The sequence below is a fragment of the Ursus arctos genome, unplaced genomic scaffold, assembly GCF_023065955.2.
Source record: "Ursus arctos isolate Adak ecotype North America unplaced genomic scaffold, UrsArc2.0 scaffold_12, whole genome shotgun sequence".
Classification (NCBI taxonomy): Eukaryota; Metazoa; Chordata; class Mammalia; order Carnivora; family Ursidae; genus Ursus; species Ursus arctos.
In genome coordinates, this window is record NW_026622786.1 from 2,352,579 (window position 1) to 2,375,382 (window position 22,804).

At 51.2% G+C, this 22,804-nt stretch overlaps 2 protein-coding genes across 8 annotated transcripts in view; one reads left to right on the forward strand and one right to left on the reverse strand.

Moving 5' to 3' along the window:
- The first annotated feature begins 904 nt into the window (after positions 1-904).
- CERS2 (ceramide synthase 2) lies at positions 905-10,147 on the forward strand. Of its 4 annotated transcripts, none has more exons than XM_057310300.1 (11): positions 905-1,028; positions 6,177-6,393; positions 6,812-6,929; positions 7,120-7,238; positions 7,454-7,511; positions 7,617-7,667; positions 7,870-7,962; positions 8,156-8,284; positions 8,480-8,586; positions 8,716-8,869; positions 9,049-10,147. In XM_057310300.1, the coding sequence occupies exons 2-11, from the start codon at positions 6,221-6,223 to the stop codon at positions 9,187-9,189; spliced, it is 1,143 nt and encodes a 380-aa protein (XP_057166283.1). In that variant the 5' UTR covers positions 905-1,028; positions 6,177-6,220; the 3' UTR covers positions 9,190-10,147. The 4 variants fall into 4 exon arrangements, with proteins under 4 accessions (XP_057166283.1, XP_026342445.1, XP_026342446.1 ...); XM_026486660.4 differs by lacking the exon at positions 905-1,028 and adding an exon at positions 1,152-1,384 and having other exon boundaries at positions 6,220-6,393; XM_026486661.4 differs by lacking the exon at positions 905-1,028 and adding an exon at positions 1,277-1,384.
- A 179-nt stretch (positions 10,148-10,326) lies between these two features.
- The window catches only part of SETDB1 (SET domain bifurcated histone lysine methyltransferase 1), a 30,595-nt gene continuing 18,117 nt past the window's right edge, over positions 10,327-22,804 (reverse strand). For 2 of the 4 annotated variants that reach the window (XM_026486658.4, XM_026486655.4), the window contains exons 10-22: positions 21,600-21,729; positions 20,753-20,927; positions 20,511-20,669; positions 19,048-19,683; positions 18,494-18,610; positions 14,626-14,795; positions 13,442-14,070; positions 12,570-12,598; positions 12,334-12,466; positions 11,939-12,104; positions 11,343-11,554; positions 10,991-11,079; positions 10,327-10,846 (exon numbers count right to left, since the gene is read on the reverse strand). In XM_026486658.4, coding sequence (XP_026342443.2) covers positions 10,729-10,846; positions 10,991-11,079; positions 11,343-11,554; positions 11,939-12,104; positions 12,334-12,466; positions 12,570-12,598; positions 13,442-14,070; positions 14,626-14,795; positions 18,494-18,610; positions 19,048-19,683; positions 20,511-20,669; positions 20,753-20,927; positions 21,600-21,729 — 2,763 coding nt within the window. In that variant the 3' untranslated portion in view covers positions 10,327-10,728. The remainder of the gene's footprint in view (positions 10,847-10,990; positions 11,080-11,342; positions 11,555-11,938; positions 12,105-12,333; positions 12,467-12,569; positions 12,599-13,441; positions 14,071-14,625; positions 14,796-18,493; positions 18,611-19,047; positions 19,684-20,510; positions 20,670-20,752; positions 20,928-21,599; positions 21,730-22,804) is intronic. The other 2 variants (XM_048220569.2, XM_026486659.4) reach the window with 1 other exon arrangement.

Here is a 22,804-nt window from a genome sequence, read left to right on the forward strand (position 1 = left end):
AAGATGGGCTAGGGGTTGGGCCAATAATTCTCATTTCTCCACTGGTAGGAATGAGTGGGCTGAGGGTCCTGCTGCAGAGAGCAAATGAACAAATAGCTTGGAAATCAGGCGACTTCTGCTTCTCTCTCTCTCCAGAAAGAGCCTTAGGTGAGGGCCAAGTTCTCAACTGGAAATAGGTAGGTCACTCTCCTTCCTGAGACAGCTATCAAAACACCTGAACTTGACTAGATAGACCAGGGAAGAAGCTACGGCAGAGGTTCTAACTGGACAGGATAAAAACAGCAACATTTCATCGAGGTAAAAAACGAAGTTATTTCTACGTGGAGTAAGCGCTAGCTCTCTTTCTAAACGAACCTACAAACACGGCCTAGCCAGCCGCATTATGTCCGTGCTAGGAGTCGAGGTCAGCTTTCTGGGATAAACATGTCACATCTTCCTGAAACGTCGATTTTACCAGACTAAGGGAAAGACATCTTAAAAATATGAACTGGAAGAGGGAAAAACAGTGTAGATGGCAAGCTCAAATACATTTTACAAAACAAAAGTTGAGGGTTGGCTCTTTCAGACTACTACAGCGGGATAGGTGTGCCACTGAGGGTGGGTTTCACGGCTCTTGGGTGGAAACCTGGGTTTTATGGCGGGGATGCAGTGGGGGACCTCGCAGGGGCCGCGGGCTCCGCGCAGGGAAGGGCGATGGAATCACGAGGGTCTGCTGCCTGGGTCGGCCGGAGAGGCGCTCGGCCTGGGCGCCCCGCGCTCGGAAGGGACATCCCTAGGCTTCGCTCGCCCGAGGCCCGGGCGCCTTCCTCCCTCCGCCGCGCAGTGGGGCTCGAGGTGGGAAGTGTGGCAATCGGTCGCGGTCGCGCCGGGGAACCGACCGCAGGGGGGGCGGGCGGGAAGGGCAGGCGCTCGGCGCTCCTCGCCCGGAAGCCCCGGGCGTCTCGCGGGTCTGTCCCCGAGGGCCACGGAGAGCCCAGAGGGGCCGCCGCCTTCCCTCCTCGGGGGCTTCTCCGGGTGCCGAGGCGACGGTGGGCGCGGGTCCCCGGGCCGGGCAAGGGGCGGCGGCAGGGAGCGGGGGCTGGGCGCGGAGGTCCGGGCCGCGCCGCCCTCCCTCCTCTCCCCTGCCGTCGCCGTCCGCAGGCCCACGCCCAGTCTCCCGGCTCCCGGGCCGCTCGCGGCCTTGCTCTCCCGGGCTGGGCTCGGACGCGGCTCGGCTGGGCTCGGCGGGCGGAGGAGGAAGGAGGGAGGGAGCGGCGGGCGGGCGGGCGGAAGGGGGAGGAGAGGAGCGGGCCGAGCCAGTCCGGAGGGGGCCCGGAGCGCGGACGCCAGAGAGACGGAGCAGCGGCTCCCGGCCCGGCCAGCTCCGCGAAGCCGCTGCCGCCGAGTGAGTCGGGACCCCGGCTTGGGAGCCGCGGGCGCTGCGCGCAGGGGTGGGGCGGGGAGCGGCCGCGGAAAAGTTGGGAGAAGTGGGGGCCGCTCCGACGCGGCTCCGCGGAGAGGGCCCGGCTGCGGAGGGCGCGGGGGGCGACAAGGGCAGGGGGCCCGGGGCCCGGGCTCTGGGCGGCCGGGCGGGGGGCCGGCCGCGGGCTCGGGGGCCTGTGCCGGGCGCGCTCATGGCGGCGGGCCTGGGGGAGGGCGGGCCGGAGCGCCTCGCGGGAGCGGCCGGGCCCCCAGCGCCGCCCGAGGGCAGGCTGGCCGGGCGCCTCGGCGTTGTGGGGCGCGCCGCTCGGAGCCCGCAGAAGCGAGCCCTCCTGGCAACAGGTAGGGCTGGGAGGTCGGGGCCCGGGGCCGCTCGCGGAGGGCCCGAGCCACAGGCGCCCCCTTTGTTGGGGAGAAGAGCTTGGTGACCATTTGCGCGAGAGCCTCCGCCTGGCAGTGGGCCCGCGGCGTCGCTCCTGGCCTGCACCGGCCCCGTGGCTGGAGTGGGAGGGCGGGGAGGGTCCTGGGGCTGCTGCTTCGGACCGGCCCACAGTGCCCACTCCGGGAGCGCGGTCAGGGCGTCCATGTGCTTAACGGGAAGCAGGAAGGAGTGGCTCTGAGTGTCTGCCCCGGCCCCCCAAGGCTAAGGCTCCTATACCGTTATGGGGTGTGTGTGTGGCTGGGGTGGGGAGGGGGAAAGCTGCTGGTGAAACTGGTTTTCTGGGCCACAGCTTGTTAATTACCGGCCTGGAGGCTCTCTGGCAAGTAGGTTAATTGCCGGTGTGTGCCATTAATATTGGGCCTCAGCTTGGGGGTTTCTCTCTCCCCAAGCCAGGCTCCTGGCATCAAAACCCGGGCTTAGTTACCTGAGTTGCTGGACCCAGTACTCAGGGTGTTCTGAGGATCCTGAGGAACGGAGTGAGCCCCTCTTCACTGAGAAATGAATCTGGGAAGGCCTCCAGCAGGCAGTCACTCCCACATCTGTGTGCTGGAGGGGTCGCTGTCCCATACCAAAGTCCAGGTGACTGGGTCTTAATGTGGGTGGCTGACTGCACTTGTGATGGGGCTCTTAGGGATAAGGACTTGTCTGCAGCCTTGTCCCTCTGGGCCTGGCCCTAATCATAAAGTGACCTGCACAGACTCTCTGTTCTAAAGAGAGAGTTCCTTGTCTCCCTTGGTACCCCACAGCCCGCTCCCTTCACTGGGGCCTCTGGCCAGCTTTCCCCCTCTCCCCCGTCCCTGGCCACTGGCCTGCTGGCCTGCGGATCCTTTACTGTGCTCTTCAGCACTGCCCCCCCGCCCCCCGCCTCTTTAACCTGTTGGCCTCTCCCTGCCCCTGGAGGCTCTAGTCACATGCAGTATTTGGGTGTGTTGGGGCCTCCAGAGGGGCAGCCCAGACAAGCTAAATTTGGGGACCTACACTGCCGCCTGGAGCAATGACACACCTCCTGTTGGCTTCATCCATACTGCCGCCTTCTAGTTCTTGACGTGCGGTTGCTAAAAGAAAGTTTTCAACAAGAAGACTCCTCGGATCCTCCCACTTTTTTTTGTAGTCCCTCAGACTTCGGTGGCAGCTGGGAGCCTGTGGGACCCTGCGTTTGTCAGTCTCTCCTCCTTTGCTGATCCTATTTTCCTTAATTATTTCTTCAAGGTCTGAGGGCCAGCAGGACCCTTTTCACATTGAGTCTGTGAGATCCCTTCCTCACGGACTCAAACTTGTGTCCTCTCAGCATTCTGGGTGTATAAGCCCCCATGGGGACCCGCTGCCCACTTTACATCCATCTCTGAGAGTTTGGGAGGGGTCAGTCAGAAGTGGGGCGAAGGGTGGGGGCTGGGCCGCGCCCTAGTCAAGTTCCTGGTAATCCAATGCCCATGAAATCCCTGCTCTGCTGGCCCCTCTCCAGCCTGTGCCTCAGAGAGTGGCGTCTGTGTCTCTGAGGCAGGTGTGTGTGTGTGTGTGTGTGTGTGTGTGTGTGTGTGTGAGAGAGAGAGAGAGAGAGACAGACAGGCAAACAGATACACACACTCTGTTGACTCTTCATGTGTGGGGTGAGTAAATTCTGTGATGGGAAAATATCTGTAGGTGTGATTTCTCCATCAGAAAATCAGATATCTACCCCGAGGGCCAACTGGCCAGAAAAGCAGTGTTGTCTCCCTATGCCGAGTTCACATCGCTTCTTCTTGCCCCAGCCTTTTGTATGGGATTCCGTGCTTGGCTTGGTGTGCTGATGAAGCCACCAGGGCTGCCTTGGAGCAGACCTCTTGGTTCTGTGGGGATGTGTAAGCCAGGCTGCTGGGAGCCCCTGTTGTCCTGCCCGCCCTGCCCCCCATGTTGAGTCAGAAGCCCTGACCCTGCTGAATCTGGTGCCTCTCCCTGCTGGGCTAGGCCCTGGGGGTGGGGAGGGGTGGTCAGGGATGGGGTAGCTTTACTCTGCTAATGGAAGTACTGGGCAGCAAGGGAGGGCTGCGGTCACAGAAAGCCTGCAACCCAGGTGTGAGAGAGCCCCCATCAATCTGCATTTCTGAGCTCCCGACACACCATGTTCTCTGGCTGTCCCTGCTTGGGATGGGAAGGGGATAGGTGTCATCGTGTCTTGGGGTTGAGATAATTGCACTATCATGGTGCTTGCCCTTGGCCACTCTCTGACTCTTTTTCTGCTAACTTCCCCAGCTCCTCACCTTCTTTGTAGGTATAGACTGGGAGAAGACATGCCCGGGCCCCAGGAGCCAGGGAGAGGCCCCACTCACACCCTCTGGGACCCCAGCCAGCCCTCTGAATCTTTAATCCTCAAAATGTCCCTGACCGAGAAACTTCCTGCTAGTTTCCACTGACCAGGGTGGGGATGGGGCCCAATATCCAGGCCTCTCTGTACTTTTGGCTTTAGATCTCAGTGGACGACAAGGTGGGCTCCAAGAGACATGGAAGTCTGGGAAGTCGGGGGTCGCGTGAGATAACTTTCCCCACCTCCAATCTAGCTAAGCTAAAAAGGGGGGAGGAGGAGCCAGAGGCATGCCAGCACATCTAGCCATTCTGTCTTTTCCTTATCTACTAAATTTTCTCTATTTTTTCTCTACGAAAAAAGTGTGTTGTGCACATGGTTGTGTGGGGAAAGTTCCACTGTGGAGAATTATGTTTAATTTTGTTCAGTTCAAAAGGCTTCCATCTCTTTAACTAATTAAATATTTATTCTGGCTAAGGTAGAGGGGTAAGGGGCAGTGCCCTCAGGAGCTGAGGCCTGGAGAGTGTGTGTGTCTGAGTGTTACTGGGGAAGGTGGAGCTGAAGCTCCTTTATTGTCAGTGCTGACCTCTGACTTCATCTAAGAGCAGTGACCAGGAGTGGGGACAAGAGGGTAAAGTCCTTGAGCTGGAATACTGACCCGTGACAGGCTGAGAGGGATTTCGCAAGTGCTTCTGTGGTGGGTGAGGGCGGAGCCATCGGCAGCGCAGGCCCGAGGACCAGCCCCGCTCAGCTGAGATCTGATCAGCCCTCAGCCGGTGGCACCAATTGGTCTCCAGTTCACAATCTCCCCACTTTCTTCCCTCCGGGTGGGAGGAGACCACCTTCCTTCTGTGTCAGCTTTTAGTTCCAAGCCAGCCTGAATACCAGCATGTCTCCTCCCTCCTGAGAGGACGAGGGCTAGGGGGCCCAGAAACTTCTGCCCTTGTTGTCCACTGGCGTGAGTTGCCGAGTCCTAGGACTGCCAGGCATTCTGTTGGTACTGGCATCACCGACTCTGTAGGACCATCCTGCTGCTTCTCTCAGCTCCCAGCAGCTGCTGTTCCCCTTGGAGCCACTGACAATGGCTCTAGAGGATACCTCAAAGGAGGTCTGTACCTCCCTCATTCCAGTATCCAAGTGGCTGCTGGTTGGTCCCTACCTCCCTGTGGACCCTTTCCTTCCAGGGGAAGGAAGGGGGGTGGGGTGGGGGTGGGAAGCAGCAGCTTTTCCCTGAGCTGAGAGGCTTTGTGATAGGTGTTCATCTGCAGACTAGTTACTGTTTTCTGGATGAGCCTTAATGAGAAATAGCTCCTAGTTGCACCAGATGTCTTGGTCTTCTGTCTCCATTGTCTCGCCCCCCATCCCTGATTCTTTGCAGCCTTGCCTTCACTTTGTTTCTGAAAAGAGGCTTCAGATAGTTCTTCTGCCTCGTGTGCAGGGATTGGACGGCTCAGCAGGGGGTGCGGATCTGGTGTGGAATAGTTTGATGTTCGCTGATTGTTCTGGAGCTCAGCAGCCTTTAGGGACATAATTTTGCTTTACTCTGTCCTCTTACTTTTCCCTAGGGACCTGCTGCCCAGATGGGTTGTAGGGAAGGAGCAGTGAGGGTTTGCCTTAGCTCTGCAATCTGTTTTTGGGCTTCCTCGGCAAGGAAGCTTCCAGGCGTGGGTTGGCTTGAGGGATGGAGGGGGTAGCTGGAGAGTGGGGGTGGGGGGAGGAGAAGATGCCTCCCACTTTACTCAGATTGCTGGTTACAACGACGAGGACCAGATCCTGCCTGTCCTCCGTGCTGGGGGTAGCAAAATGATGGGGAGACCCCGAAGTTCTTAGTTCTAGAGAATTGGGGCTCCTGGGGGTCATCAGCATCATCTTCAGGTGATAAACGGTAAACGTTAGAACTGGAAAGCCACCATATTACAGGCCAGGAAGCTGGTTTGTCCAAGGCCATGTGGCCAGGACCAGACACCAGGGCTTGAGTCTCTGTCCCCTGCTCCTTTGTCACACCATGGAAACTTTCATCTTTCTCTTCCCCCATAGCTGCCCCCTGTGATGCCCTCTGCCTTCCCCCCTCCTCACTCAGGATGCTCCAGACCTTGTATGACTACTTCTGGTGGGAACGGCTGTGGCTGCCCGTGAACTTAACTTGGGCTGACCTAGAAGACCGGGATGGACGTGTCTACGCCAAAGCCTCAGACCTCTATATCACACTACCCCTGGCATTGCTCTTCCTCATCGTTCGATACTTCTTTGAGCTGTGAGCATACCAGCCTTCCCCCATGCCTTCCCGGGCCGCCAGCCAGTTTCTTGCACTTCAAGTTTGTCTGTTGCTGTTTAATTGGTCCCGGACCTTGCTCTTCGGGCTACCCAGATCCCTGCCTACCATGTGCCCCCCACTGAACGCAGCATTGTCTTCCCGAGGGCTCGGCACCCCCAGGCCCTTTCCTTCAATGGTTATTTGTTCTCCCTCTCCACCCGCCTGGTCCCTACTGAACACAGGCAGCTTTGTCATTTTTGGGCAGCCCAAGGAGGCCAAAGAGGGGGTTGTCGGGAAACTGAGGCCCAGGATAAAGTTGCCTGAGCCTGCAATCCTTTCCCCTTCCTGCTTAGGGGCTACCAAGAGGCTGAGGTGCTTTAAAAGAGAGAGACCTTTCTCACTCCTATCCCTTCCTCAGTTACGTGGCTACACCACTGGCTGCCCTCCTGAACGTAAAGGAGAAAACTCGGCTGCGGGCACCACCTAACCCCACCTTGGAGCATTTCTACCTGACCAGTGGCAAGCAGCCCAAACAGGTGTGAGCCGCAGGCCCTGCCCTGGGAGTCGGTGCTGATGGGGAGGGCATGGTTGCGATGCCAGCCCTGGTGGTGAAGAGACGAGAGGGCAGTCTGCTGACCTAGGTTCTTGCTGGGAGGCGGTGGCGGGAGGACGGGGGTGCTGTCGAGTTCCAAAGCTGAACGTGATGGGCTTCTTCACCTCACCCAGGCAGAGGTAGAGCTCTTGTCACGGCAGAGTGGGCTCTCTGGCCGCCAGGTAGAGCGCTGGTTCCGCCGCCGCCGCAACCAGGACCGGCCCAGTCTCCTCAAGAAGTTCCGAGAAGCCAGGTAGGGGAGGCTGGGTGGCAGAGGAAGGTCTGATGTATTGCGGGGAGGGGTGGGCCACGGATGTATGCAGGGAGGAGGTGTGCCTAGGTGAGGAGGTGAATTTGGTTGTTCACGATATTCTTGAGAGGGAGGGTATCTGGGAGCATCTGGGAGTGTTGGGAGGGCTGTGCCACTCTCCCAGCCACTCTCCTAGTCCTTTCTGCTTCCTTTTCCAGCTGGAGATTCACCTTTTACCTGATTGCTTTCATTGCTGGCATGGCCGTCATCGTGGATGTGAGTGGGGGCCTCTGGGAGATGGGAGCAGGTTCTCTGTCGAGGTGGTGTGAGGCCAGAGTATGTGGGTCTCTCCTCTTTTAACCTCTCTCCGTCTCTCTGCAGAAACCCTGGTTCTATGACATGAAGAAGGTTTGGGAGGGATATCCCATACAGGTATGAGATGGGGTTCTGGACTCCTTCTCTGGGGTGATTAAGAGAAGCAGGGTGGACAAGACTAGGACATGTACACCCTTGTGAAGAGATGCCATGACAGAAGGCACTGGAGTCATGGTGCTAAACCACCCCGGGCTGGACAAGTGAGATCCTTGGGTCCTGTTGTTCACGGTCCCTTACCTCTTTCTCTCCTCTTTCCCAGAGCACCATCCCTTCCCAGTATTGGTACTACATGATTGAACTTTCTTTCTACTGGTCCCTGCTCTTCAGCATTGCCTCTGATGTCAAGCGAAAGGTGGGTCAGGGAGCTGTGCCATTAAGCCTAGGAGCCAAAACAAAGCCATGGGATGGAGAGCCTCCCCTTTGGTTTCTGGGTATTTGGCTGGAGCCATGGGTTAAGGGGAACTAAGTGGAGGGGAGAGAAGTAGGATTAGAGTAGGGGCTGGGGGGCAGGAAAAAGTCCCCTGGAGCCTGCATCTTTTCTGCAGGATTTCAAGGAACAGATCATCCACCACGTGGCTACCATCATCCTCATCAGCTTCTCCTGGTTTGCCAATTACATCCGAGCAGGGACTCTGATCATGGCTCTGCATGACTCTTCCGACTACCTGCTAGAGGTCAGGCTTCCTGGGCATTTCTTCAAACCTAGAGACTCTGGTGCAGGTTCTCCTGTCCCTCTCCCTTTTTTGGGGGTGGTGGGGGCGGGTTGACATTCCTGGGACCAAGGAGGCGGGGGCACAGAGCCAGTGTATATATGAATGTATGTGGGAGAGTCAGGAGCCCGTGATGATGGACGGGGGCTATCTGTGCAGTCAGCCAAGATGTTTAACTATGCGGGATGGAAAAACACCTGCAACAACATCTTCATCGTCTTCGCCATTGTCTTCATCATCACCCGACTGGTCATCCTGCCCTTCTGGTGAGTAGGCCAGACTATACTCCTGTCCTCAAGGAATCAGGAGTCTTGCTTCTCCCCGCCTCATTTATCTGTCCTCATCCCAACCGTCTCCTTCATGTGTTTACAGTTCTGTCTCCCTTCCCGTTGCAGGATCTTACACTGCACGGTGGTCTACCCACTGGAGCTCTATCCTGCCTTCTTCGGCTACTACTTCTTCAACTCCATGATGGGGGTGCTACAGCTGCTGCATATCTTCTGGGCCTACCTCATTCTGCGCATGGCCCACAAATTCATAACTGGAAAGGTGAATGCTCTGGAGGCCCTACCACCTTCAACTCCAGAACCAGCCCCAGCTCCCTCGCGTATCAGCAAGCGTCCTGCTAAGAAACTACCGTGGGGCCCCGGGGGCAGCAGGACAAGCCTGCTGAGGCATTCCCTAAGCATTTGAGGACAGCGCGTAACCCTTCTTTTCCCTTTCCACAGCTGGTAGAAGATGAACGCAGCGACCGGGAGGAAACCGAGAGCTCAGAGGGGGAGGAGGCTGTAGCCGGGGGAGGAGCAAAGAGCCGGCCCCTAGCCAATGGCCACCCCGTCCTCAGTAACAACCATCGTAAGAATGACTGAACCATTGTCCCTGCTGCCCCTCAGATTAATGCATAAAGCCAAGGAACTAGCCTGTCCTCCCCAGAGGACCACTTTCAGCCCTGGGGAAGAAAGCAGAAAGCAAGGAGAGAGTTGTTCTATGTCCCAACCCCTGCTTCTTTGTCACCCAGTTGCCTTTAACCAAACTCTAACCAGCCTATCCCCAGGTAGTGGGGAGGTTGGTATATCCTTTATTAGAGGGGGATGGACTTGTTTTCCTCTCTATTTTCTAAGTTGTTCTTTCTATTGCTTTTGAGGCCCTGCCTCAGCTCTGGGGGTGGCAGTTACAACTCACATTCCTTATTCTTCAGAATTTGGCCCTAGCTGTTTGCCTCAGACTCCCTGACCTCCAGAGCCAGGGTCGTGCCTTACTGTCCCATCTGTGGGCCTCATTCTGCCAAAGATGGACCAAGGCTCACCTTTCTAGGCTCCCTAACTTGGGCCAGAAACCAAAGCTGAGCTTTATAACTTTTTTCCCTCCTGAGACACAAATGAATTGAGTTTAGGAGGGTACATATGACCCTTACCCTACCTCTGCCAAAAAGGTGGGGGGATAGGGAGGGGGCGGGGCAGTGGCATAATGGGACTGCTCGGATGGTCTACGTGTTATTTCTCTGCCAGCTCTCTGTCATCACAGGTCCAAGATCTTACTGCCTCCTTCCTCTGGCCTCATCCCCTAGGCTAGCTGGTTTGGAATAGAATGGCAACTAGTTCTAATTTTTATTTATTAAACATTCGGTGTTTTGGTTTTAAAGCCAGAATTAAAGCTAGTACCTGGCATTTCAGCAGAGGGACCACTTCAGACCAAAATGTACTGTTAATGGTTTTTTTTTTTTAATTAAAATATATTAAAGATTAAGTAAAACATGGCAATAAGTGTCTGAGACTAGTAGGAACTGAGAAGGGAGATCAACTAAATAAACTAAGGTAGTCTTCCTCATGGTTATGTAATGTTTTCTTTTTAAAATTTCACACGGCAAATAAGAACAGCGAAGGTAGAGAAGGTGTAAGATTAATGACAGCTGCCCCTTGGGAAGGATGGGGTCCCAGAAATACCTCTGTCACCGGAAGACCCAGAACTGGAAGTATGGGGGCTGAGGAAGATAAATCAAATCACGCTTTGTTTTAACATCTTGTTAAAAGACGTTCAAGAAACCATACAAATCAAGGGTGGTAGACACACAGCCCTCATTCCGGGAATAAAGTCTGTCAGAAGCATGAACACTTGAACAAACACAGTCTGGGAGGGAGGAGTAACGGGGGGACTGAGGGATGTCAGGCCCAGGTCGGCGTGGCGACCTCTCCTCACCCCTGGCTTTAGGAGGTGGAAGAGGGACCTTGCCTGCTAGCACCACATTGGAAGGGATCTCCGGATCCAGTGCTCCCATTTCTATCTACGAGGAGCTGGGGGGAGAGCTAGACTGGAGACGTGGGGGTCAGAGTTGAACAGTCAGGAAGACCCAGTTCCTGAGGAAAGGATGGCTCAGGAAGGGTTCGGAAAGCTCAGAAGAAGGCTCTCCTCTAGAGAAGACGCCCCCTGCACTCGATGGCCCCGCAGCAGCAGAGCAGCTCCTTGCCTTCCACGCTGCCCACCTCGTAGTTGTAGTCCCAAGTGAGCTCTGTGCCAGCCCGGATCCTCCTGGACGGGACGACAGGGACGGGGTGGCGAAGGCAGCAAGTCACCAAGTGCGAGTGCAGCTGCAGCACGAGGTAGGGGGGGTGCCCCTCCTCAACCCTGGGCTGCTGCTCTTACCCAATCATCCCCTCCCTGACCCTCTCTTACTTGCTGGCAAAGAAGGCCACCCAGGGGAAGCGAAGATCGTGAGTGTCCACGAAGACATTCTGGACAAACAGGTTGGGGCTGCAGCTATGCTGTGGGTTTAAGGACAGGACCCGTAAGAACTGAGAAAACAGAACCCGGCTTTGTGGGGTGAGCATGAGTTGGACAAAAAATGATGCCATATGATCCCCCCGTCATAGTGGAGAAGTTCTGAAAGCAACCTACCTCTTTAAGATCCTAGAGATCAAGAATTTCTAACAAGTAAAGGTGGGTTTATGTAGTTGTGTTAGAAGAACTAGAAATTTGAGGACAGTGGGATAATCCAGCATCTACAGGGGAGGTAGAGGGCTCTTACGTTGAGGTAGCGGCCCAGGTTGCCTTCGAGCTTGGCATCAATGATGTAGCAAGACTCTTCCCCATCGTAGAACTGGCGTGTGTTCTTACGAACAGGTGCACTCTCCCCCTTTTCCACGGATGCCATGTTGGTTGATTTAATGGCAATCCCATGGGTTGACTTAAGAGCAAAGCCTCGGGTTGATTTTACCGCCACCTGGCGCTTTGTCGGACCTGGATAGGAAGGAGAACAGGGTTAGGCCCCATCCCACTTCATGACTAGACCTTCTACCCCTATTTCCATCCCACTCATTGCATTGTAGGACTACTGATGAGCTGTGACCCTGAAAGCAAAGATCCGAATGGGCAGTTTTTTCAAGCAGGATTAGATCTGCTGGGTAAAGGAGCTGAGGGAAAAGAGTGGGGAAGTGAAAGGAGAGAGGAAGGGGATGTGTTGAACAACATTAACAGCTGAGCTGGGAATCCTAGAACCCTCCCAGACATGCGTCAACTCTTAAGATCTGAATATTTTCTTTCTTCTTTAGCTTCTTTTAAAAAGTCCCTATCCCAACATTCCTACGATTCCTTGCTACTACCCCCAACATTCTTCCAGACTACCAGACATGTTCTTCTTGTCCTCAAAGTCATCTGCTTCGGAGCCAGAGGAGATGGTCTGGATATCATCGCTATCCACTGCTGTGGCTGAAGTCTGACCAGTGGCGGGCTTCCGGCTGGTCCCACTCTCCCCCTCGCTTTCTGTGCTGCTGGACAATGTTAGGACATCCTGGGAAACAAGGGTGAGAAGGAAGGGAAGTGAACGGAAGGGACCCACTCGAGCTCTTGCTCTTTCTACAGTTAGGCGAGAAGAGGCTAAGACTACAGCAAGGGAAAGATTAGACGCTGGCTGAAAGAAAAGGAGGCAGGAAGTCAAAGCCAAAGAAACAAGGGATATGCTGGGAATTATCATTAAGGCCCTGACAGGTGAGGCACAGCTGGAGGAAGAGGTCGCTTACGTCAGTGTTGGGCTGAGCAGAGGCCAAGAGTCGTCGGCTCTGATGCATGCTAGTCTTACTAGGTGGGCGGCGAAGTCCTTCAAGCTTCACGGGAGAAGGATTGTAACCGTAATTTCGAGAGCTTTCAGTAACTCTAATGGGAGGGGAAGGAATGAGAGGGGGGTCAGATTATGGGTTTCTTTTATAGGCTTGAAACAAGGCAGATCTGGAAACAGGTCAGAAAGAGAGGCTCTTACATTGCCATCTTGTTTCGGTCATCGGGGTCCTGGAAAAAAGAGCAAGTGAAAGGTTAAAATGTTTTCAGTGGTCCTGGGTAACAAATGCAACAATTAAGACTTGATCTCAGGTGACCTCCAAACACACCAGCTTATGAGAAGTGTGCTATCTAGAGAGACTGCCTGCAGCGTGACAGGAACAATCATGTCCTCGTCAGGACACCCCGAGAGGGGGTTTCGAACCCTTTCCAATGACAGGGCAAAAGATGTTCAAAGCAAACATGGTGGAATCTTACAAGGACAAGGGACAGTTTACACCTGTCATGTGCTAAGGTTCACCATCAATAAAAATCTAGAATCAATTGTTTTTTCTCTAAGGATTTATTTGTTTGAGAGAGATGGAGCTAGAGAGTGCAAGCAGGGGCAGGGGGCAGAGGGAGAGCGCGAGAGAATCTCAAGCCGACGTGAGCCCAGCATGGGGCTCAATCATGACCCCGAGATCATGACCTGAGCTGAAATCAAGAGTCAGATGCCCAACTGACTGAGCCACCCAGGTGCCCCTCAATTCTTGGTTTTTAAGTATAACAAAAGATAGCAATGCTATAGATAATTTGAAATCAATGCTGTAAACTTGAAATAACACTTAAAAAAAACCCTTTTAAATAATCCTTATAAATCCTTTACTTTGGAATGTTCTTCGCCAGGTTGATTTTAAAATAATTTGGTTCTTTAAGCACTAGGAATGTGCTGGGCGGAGGGGGGAGATAATCCGGTTTGCCACAGAACTATGCATCCCGTAAACTACACGTGCGGAGCGAGGGTAAGCCACATTAAGTTGCTACACCAAAGTTACCCAAAAGCCACTGCTCTCCGAGTTTCCTGCCACCACTTACCTCTTTCTTTGCCTGCTTGATGTCTCCCTCATCCTTGAAGCCCGGCCCTGAAGTGGAGGCCTTCTCAGCCTCCCCTCGGCCTCCCCCAGCCCGGCCTTCCCCACCTTCGCTAGTCTTGAAGGATGAACGGCTATCAGAGTCGGCAAAGCCACCATCACTGACACTATTGCAGCTCAACCATGAGGCCACCTTGTTCTTGGGTGTCTCTTCAGAGGAGGGTGGATTGCAGCCACCCACAGGGATCACTGGAGGGACAGGAATATGTGGGGGGCCAAGGTCTGGGGGGCGGGAGTCCTTGGAAGCTGTCTCAGACAGTCCGTTCTCCTTTTGGCCCCGGGTCTGCCGCCGGGTAGCATAGCTGCGCCACACGGAGCTGGTGCTGAAGTCCTCATCTTTACAGAAGTTGTCATCAGAGCTGTCATCATTGGACTCCTCGGGATCCTCTGTACCACTGTTGCCATCTTCCTGGTCTTTCAAGTCCACCCCGCTGCTGTCAGAGGAACAGGGGGCGTCACTCTCATATCCTTCCTTGAAGTTCTCCACGCTCTCGATATGGTCCAGATTGGCAAAGTACTCATCACCCATCTCCAGGCCCTCCTTGTCTGCAAAGTCATCTGTCAGGATCTTGCCTGGGAACGAAGAGGATCAAAGGCCTTCCATGGTTATAAGGATCTTTCAGAAAGTATAGGGGGGTCCTGCCAGCAATACCGAGCCCCCCAGCACACAGTCAAAACACCTCCATTATGGGCTCTCCCGTCTCCTCAGTGTCTTAACTATGAGAAGACAGGCAGCTTTCCTCTAGTTTTAAAGCCTGCCCTTTCTGCCATCCCATCTTCCTCTTTACTTGGTTTCTCAAAAGGGTGTTTGCAGCCATGCTAAAAGCCTCCGGGTGGAGGGACATGGGAGAAAATGACACACTGGACTCTGCTCCCATGTCCCTTGTCTGAAAAATCCTCATGTCCACTTTATCCCTTTTCCTTCTTGTCCTTATAAAGCTCTTTGTCCCCTCCTGGTCCACCTGGACAGGCACATCACTTGTCCTGATCTTTACGGAAGAAAATCCTGGCCTCCTCTTACTCCCAAGTTCACATGTCAAGCATTTTATTCCTCTGTTCAGCTTCTTTCGGATTCAATTCCCCACCGTGTCCTAACCCCAGAGGCAACTCTTTCGTTTCATCACCAACCTGCATAAATACAGACAAAGGAGCCTTTGGCAATGTCATCCAAGCAGCGGATACCCCAGCCCTTGTTCTGCGTCTTGAATAGCTGTAGCCGAACCTGGAGTCCATGCTGCACCAACCGGTTTGTGCACATGTGTGGGTCACATTTGCAGCGTTTGTTACACTCATAAACTCTGGGAGGAGTGACAATAAACTCAATCATAACATGATCACTAGAGCATCCGTTCAGTCCACAGAACGGTTACAATTCGTAAGGTATCAACACTTAGTACACAGTGATCTAAGTGAGTGAATGTACTGCTGTCTATGCCCTTGGATTCATTTGGGAATAGAGCCGAAGGAAATAATTCAGAAGGGGGAAAAGTGACTTATACGGGTTCTTAAAGCACTAGCTAGTAACAGTGAATACCGGAATGCCTGACACCTGGAGAAAAGCGAAGCAAATTGATGTGAATACAGATTAAGATCCATTAAAATAGTACACAGACTACATCAGTTCATAGAAAGAGATATAGAAAATAAAGATACGTGAGAAAAGCAGAAACCAATATAATAGATACTGAAAGAGACTAAAGAGGGGGAATTGGAACAAAAATTCTGGTATAGCTGACTTTCCATTCTTTCATTCTGTGAACATTTACTAACCACCAAGAGCTGTTCCACACGTTGGGAAGTCAATAATGGAAAAAGTCATCATCTTTCCTCTCAGGGAGCTCATATTCTAACAAGTTTAAGGAGCTGCACAGATTAACTATTGAAAAAATAAACTATCAAAGTTAGAGAGATCTAGCAAACGGTCATACTGAGAAAACTGTGATCTTTTCAGGTATCAATTTTTCCGCTCCATCTACTTTGTTCAGTGTTGGGATTTCACTTATTTTCCTGACAAGGAAATTTGGGAGACATCTACTTTTGGAAAGATGACACCAGTACAATTAGAGAGCTGACAGTGGTCCTATCTTCTTGGACAAAGATGGTAAAAGCAGCTTCTATTCACTGAACATATACTTTGTGTTTGGCATCATGCCAATACGCGTTATATACATTCTCCATTCTAACCTTGGAGCACCCTATAAGGATTTTTTTTTAACCTTAAGAAACTTGGAAAGTGGGGTGCCCAGCTGGCTCAGTGGGTAGAGCATGTGACTCAACCACAGAGGTCATGAGTTTGAGCCCTACACTGAGTGTAGAGATTACTCAAAAATAAAACAATGAAAACATAACATACACAGAGGAAAGTACACATACATGTCTACAGCTCAAAGAATTTTCAAAAACACACCACGTTAACTAGCACCGTATCAAGAAACAACTTTGTTAGGTCCCTGAAAACCTCAGTGGGGATGGGGAGCATGTGTGTTCAACTCTTCTGTTTACAGCTAATAACACAAGATCAGCTTAGAATGGATGAAGTCAGAATTTGAACTTAGGTCTAATCACCACTGTATGAAACTTTTCAGAGTAGTTATACTGTATCATTCATTCATTCATTCAACAAAATTTCTTTAAGTAGTTACTATGTGCCAGGCACTGGGCCAGTCAGCTGCTGGTGATACCACGGTGAGCAAGACAGACAGGTTCCCATCCCCACGGAGCTCACATGCTAACAGAAACAAACAGAACAAACGCAAGGCAGCACATAAATGAAAGTTGCCCCAGATGCTATAAAAACACAAACAGGGTGCTCAACGAGAGCGTTAAGGGAGGGAAAATGACCTAGTTTTAGATTGGCCAAGAAAGGTCTCTCTGAGGAGGTGAGATTAAAGCTGAGAGCTCAAGGTTAAAGAAGATAACCAGGCAAAGAACAGTGGACAGATGCCAAGCAGAGGGCACAGCATGTACAAAGGCCCCTGAGGTAGGCTGGCAAACACCGGGCAAACTGGATTCGGTAACTGAAGAATATCAGTGTGGTTAGCACAGTTTTGAAGGGAAAGAGATAGGAGGGGCCAGATAGTACAGTGTCTTGTGACCCAAGATGAAGAGTGGCAGAACGAAATCCAAAGTGCAGTGGGAAGCTATTAAAGTTTGAGGCAGGGAAGTGACGTATTATTTGTGGTTATCTGAAATATTTCTATGAAACATTTCAAACACGAAGAAAGATACAGTGAACACTTATCTACTACCTAGCATTAGCAAATCTAAACATTGTTACAAGACTCAGGTTTTATTATAATTAAAACATACATGATACAGCGATGCAGCTAAAGTTAGTGACTGTCTCTCCCTTTGCTTAGTTCTCAATTTGCATTCAGCACAAATTCATCTCCTGACTTCCCTGGTAGCCTCGATCTCTTGTGAAGATCCTCAGACGTACCAGGTTTTCTGCTAAGCCCATTCTCCATACAAGAGCTTCTCCTGTAGCCGGATCCGTGCTGCTCTCACGCGGGCTGTCCCGTCCGGTGCACAGCTGTCAGCCTGGAAGACCCCTTCACTCCACCATCTGTGGGGTTCTCCCTCAATGCTCTTTTGAGCTGGAGCCGCTATTTCCTGCATCAGTATGCCTTCCTCCCTTTTAACTCTTCCCCTTATTCTGGCAAACAATTCCAGTTAACTTTCTTTTTTTCAAGATTTTACTTATTGACTTGAGAGAGAGTACAAGCTGGGGGAACAGCACGGAGAGGGAGAAGCAAGCTCCCTGGGGAGCAGAGAGCCCAACATGGGGCTCAATCCCAGGACCCTGGGATCATGACCTGAGCCGAAGACAGATCTTTTTCCTTTCTGAGAAGGGGACTAATAGACAATTTTGAGGTATTTCATGTCTAAAAAATGTCTTTAGTTTGCTTTAACACTTAAAATTCATGCCTGGGGTTTAGAACTCTAGGTTAGAAATAAGTTTTCCCTTAGAATTCTGAATAGAGTCCTTAATTTCCATCCAGCTTCTAATGTCATTTTGAGAAGGCTGAAGATATTCTGAGTCTTTATTTTTGTGGTCTATTTCTCTTCTCTAGAGGCTCTAGGATTTTTTTTTTTTTTTTTTGTCTTCAGTGTTCTGTATACACAATGATCACATTTTATTATCAATGTGTGTTAGTGGGGATCTATTTTCATCTGTTATGCCGGGACATGACTGGCATTTTCCATTTGGAAACAGACCCTTCAATTATGGGACAATTTCTGAATTATTTCATTGATGTTTTTCTCCTCTCTTCTGTTCTCTGCTGATTATGTATCTTGAGCACCAGCTTTGTTAGTTTCCATGTTCATATATAACCATTTTACCCCCAAGACCTAGTCTCCACAAAGCAGCCACGGTAACCTTCAAAAGGCACATGGCATCAATTTGCCTGCTTAAAATTCTCTAACAGCTTCTTCTTCTTTTTTTTTTTCAGATTTTATTTATTGGACAGAGAGAGAGACACAGTGAGAGAGGGAACACCAGCAGGGGGAGTGGGAGAGGGAGAAGCAGGCTTCCCGCCGAGCAGGGAGCCCAATGCGGGACTCGATCCCAGGCCCCTGGGATCACGACCCGAGCCGAGCCGAAGGCAGATGCTTAATAACTGCGCCACCCAGGCGCCCCCTCTAACAGCTTCCTATCGCACCATGGTTTGGTTCTAATTTTTATTCTCATTTACAAAGTCCTATATAGTCAGGTCCCTGCATACTTCTCTCTGAACGCGTCCCCCTTGCCAGCATAACCACAGTCTGTTAGGGTATACGTACAACTATGAAATTAAGAACATCTTTAACTGCAATTGCTAGGTTCCAGTCAATCATTAGAAGTCTCCATTTAAAGGAAAGCCCAAGGAACAAACACGTGCTGCAAATTCAGTAAATAAGATTTAACTGATGAAATACCTGGTTTCAGTTACTCTATTTTTGGTTCCAATTTTTAGAACTCCGTGTCTGAGGTGCTTCACCTTCCCCTACTTACCCTGTGGGCAGACACTCTTCTAGTCTCTTGTACTGGTAGCCAGAGTTAGGGTTGATCTGGCCGCCCGGGGTGCAGGCTGTGGCCTGGATAGTTAGCTGATGACAGGCACATTTGGACCTGAGTAAGACAGAAGGGTATGACGGCTAGACCTGTGAGACTTTCTTTAGAGGCGGGAAGTACTACCAAAGGACAGGGAGAAGTTAGTGAAAATCTTTTTCTCTCATACACGTAAACGAGAAGGGTAAAGACAGTAAGAACATGACAAGAGTGAGGGTAAGATAGAATGAAACCAAGTGGCAACTGAAAGCACGATGGAGGGACACAAAGGAAAAGGGGGAGAATCAGAGAAAGAAACAAACACAGGACACGTGTACCCAGGGTCATGCAGTGGGGGCCACATCAGACCCAAGCCTCCCACAGCTTTCATGAAGGCCTTACAGCAGGAGCTCCAGCTGAAGGAGGACGTAAGTAGGAAATGAATGGAGTTATAAGGCAAAGGAAAGACAAGGATAACAAAGTTGGAGGCAGGGCTAGCAATTACCCTACCAACTCACTTGTCACGGCACCCGTCTTTGCAGTCACAACCGACCAGAAATTCTGGGCCTGTGTTAATGAAAACACCCTTGCCCGGGATTCGTTCCTTACTGTAGGCCACCTGGGGTGGGGGGGTTGTGTCAATCTCATTGACACAGGAGAGGGGAACATCTTCCTTCCCATAAGTGATGTCCAAAATATAGTAAAAAGGTTTATAGGGCTGAAACTTTCGGTCCACAAGAACATATGGATCCAAACAGAACATCTCCAGGAAGAGGAAGTCACAGCCAGTCTCAAAAAGATAGCGTTCGATCTCCTGCATTGTCCGAAGGCAGAGGCCACAGGGTGTCTTATAGATAACATGAAAGCCCATCTTGCGGTTAACTCGGCGGCGGGCCGTCATCCGCCGGAAGTCGTAGAGAAGTGGGACGAGCAGAGGATTCTTGCCCCGGTACTGCGCACTTCTCATAGGTCTGACTCGGGACAGACACGTATAGCTGCACACATGAGGTAAGTAGAAGAGCTTCTCCATGGGGGCGCGGTAGGAGGGCTCTGCTGGGGCCCGCTCCAGCATGCCGTGGAAGGCGGGCGGTGCCACGGGTGCTGGGGGTGCTGGGGGTGCTGCTGGGGCAGAGGCTGTTGAACCTAAAGGTGACCTGCGAAAGACATGCAAGAGATCAGGTAAGGGGGCAACGGGACCTCTCTGCTGCGGAAGGACCCCTGCGGCTGGCTAATGCACTTATCCTTCAAAGAGCTGTGCCCGGGAAGCTACAGAGGACCCAAAGAAGTCATGTTTTTCCTTGCGTTACCACACCTGGACAATGAAGGGCCCTGGTGACTCTTCGCTGACTGAAAACATCTCCACCTCAACAGTATACCTTTTCCTAGCTTTTTTTGCCCGTGAATTATAGAAAAAACAGTCCAGTTTTCTACCAAGGTTTTTCCTCTTTTATGTGTCCTACAGACATCTTGACTAACTCCTGATTCAAGGACAGAGGCAGTAGTAATCTTTCTATTGTACCAAGATGACACCACATTCAATGACAAGTTTTAACAAATGACTTTCTAGTGATTCCATATTTCTAGGCACCTAATTTCTAATTCAATTAATTTTACGCCCTGTTTGTTGGAAATTTCCCAAGTAAAGCTTTCTTTTCGGGGCACCTGGGTGGCTTAGTCGGTTAAATGTTCGACTCCATTTCGGCTCTGGTCATGATTTCAGGATCCTGAGATCAAGCCCCGCATCAGGCTCCTCGCTCAGTGTGGAGTCCACTTGAGATTCTCACTGTCCCTCCCCACAGACAGTACACGCACACTCTCTCTCTCTCTCAAATAAATAAATAAATCTTTAAAAAAAAAAAGCTTTCAAGTCCAAACTCCTCACCATTATAACTTCAAGCACTTTGGAACCAAGGAATGTCCCCATAAGTGACCATTTAGTTTATGCTGCCATCTCCCCACAGAGAGCCTGGGAGTTTCTCACCTGTACGTCTGGTTGCTGCCAAGTTTCCCAGCAGGGACATTTTCACTGAGTGCAGGAGATGTAGGGGAGGAATGACCAGAGCCCACAGATCCTGGCCGGAAGGATGTGCTCTTTTTGGCTACCTGCTTCCGAGATTGGGCAAGCTGACTTTCCAAGCTGCTAAGAGATCAGACATCATACAGTAAAGGATACAGAAAATGCAATGTGAAAGCAACTAGTAAATAAGAAAGAATATCACTCACTCATTGTCACCTGCCTGTGGGGACAGAGGGGGAGCAGGTGGGGCAGGTGGGACAGGGGGCGCAGGGGGGGCAGGAGGGGCTGCAGGCTGTGGGGGCTCCACTGGCTTGAACTGGGTCCCGGTACCGGTCAGATCCTGGGTGTATTGGACCACGGGGCCTTTGCTCCTCACAGCACCTAGAGGAAAAAGAAAATTGACCACTGAAGATGACAACTGTGTCATGTATATTCATGCACACACCTGATCCTCAATTTACATAATGTACGCAAGCAGCAATGGAAACATTCTGAGTAAGTGTTAAAGACTGTTGGTTCTCATTATTTACACCAATGAGTGAAAATACTGGCACTGGCTGGCTTTGACTCAGTAAGGCTTTCTCTGCCTTCCTCAAACACGGTTTATGTTAGTAATTAGGTCGTTTTTTAGCAAAAAATTTTAAAAATGCGTTCTTTGATCAACTAACGTTATCAGGAAAAACCAACCAAAAAGTATTCCAGGAACATATAAAAACAAAAGCAGTTTGGGCTTTAAAAAAAATTGACCATGGATAACATACAAAGCAGACAATCTTCACGTGGATAACAGAGGTAACTACTACCACGTTGGCCCCTAACCTAAGCCAGTTGTTTTTAGATTTTTATGGGGTCGTTTAGAATGAAGCAGAGCCACTACATGTGCAGGCAGCACCACAAATCCATCGGTACTACTGGCAACAACTCAGGGCACACATCCTGCTTCCAATGAGTCAGCAGTGTCACCCTGGTGAACAAATGGTAGCTAATGTATTACTCTCCTTTGCTGCTTTGTCTGTTTCTTTCCTCCCTTTTGGTGTCCCCTTCAGGACATACCCATATTTGGACGTGTCCGGAGCTGTCCCCCTTGCTTCTTCTCCAATGCAGAGGCTGAGGAAGTCTTCATGCTGAACATGGGCTCTAGCCGTGTAGAGCCTCGATAGATCCATTCACATCTCTTGTCATCCTAGGGGACGGGGAGGAAGGAGGTTGGAGGGAAATGAATTAAAGGCTAGGATCTATCCTCCCATCTGTGGAGAATATGCTTCCATGTGCCTCCTTGAAGGAAACCTCCCTGATGAATCCCAAATTCCTTATGTATTCACATAAACGTATGTTCCAGGCTCCATGACAGCCATCAGGAAAAAAAATATATATACATACTCCTTCCTTAAGAAATTACGGGAGAGACAGATGTTTATTACATTGAGTAAAAGTGGTATGACACGGGTAAGGCCTTAGGAACAAAGGGCTGAGGACAGCTCAAAGGACTGTAACGTTACGAAAGGCATGAATGGGGAGAAGGGGACGGGTACAGAAGATCCAAGAGTTAAACAGGGCCTTGAAAGATCATCAAGGGGTGCCCCAGTGGCTGTCAATTAAGCATCTGCCTTTGGCTCAGGTCATGACCTGAGTCCCAGGATGGAGCCTCGCATCGCATCGGGCTCCCTCTGCTCCTCCCCGACTCCTGCTTGCACTCTCTTGCTCTCTCTCTCTAAAATAAATAAATCTTAAAAAAAAATCATCAAGACCTCTCATTCTTTCATGCCTTCTTTTTGTCTCACTATGCTACCAAATCCCTGACCCTGGACAAATGGAACTGCCTTCTCTGTGCCTACATGCAATGCAGTATTCTGACAGAGAGAGAAAAACAAACCAACAGGCAAATTAACTCATAATTAAATTTAGGGAATTTATTATTATTTTTTAAAGATTTTATGAGAGTGAGTGACCATGTGTGCGCACAAACGGGCTGAGAGTGGAGAGGCAGAGGGAGAGGAAGCAGCAGACCCCTTGCTGAGCAGGGAGCCTGACGTGGGGCTCAATCCCAGGACCCCAAGATCATGACCTGAGTAGAAGGCAGACACTTAACCAACTGAGCCACCCAGGTGCCCCAGGGAATTTATTTTCATAACCATCAGAGAGAAATAAAAACACAAAGTAAAATTTGACCCGAAACAGAACAGATAGGATAAAAAAAGAGGAAAATTATGGAGAACTACAAAATCATCTTCATTACTGCCTCTTATGCTCCCCCATCC

Bases quoted from the DNA above. Each gene is read 5' to 3' on its own strand.
- CERS2 (XM_057310300.1), top strand. From the start codon at position 6,221: ATGCTCCAGACCTTGTATGACTACTTCTGGTGGGAACGGCTGTGGCTG. The intron at 7,668-7,869 runs GTATGAGATGGG...CCTCTTTCCCAG, and splicing joins GGGAGGGATATCCCATACAG to AGCACCATCCCTTCCCAGTA. The intron at 8,587-8,715 runs GTGAGTAGGCCA...TTCCCGTTGCAG, and splicing joins CTGGTCATCCTGCCCTTCTG to GATCTTACACTGCACGGTGG.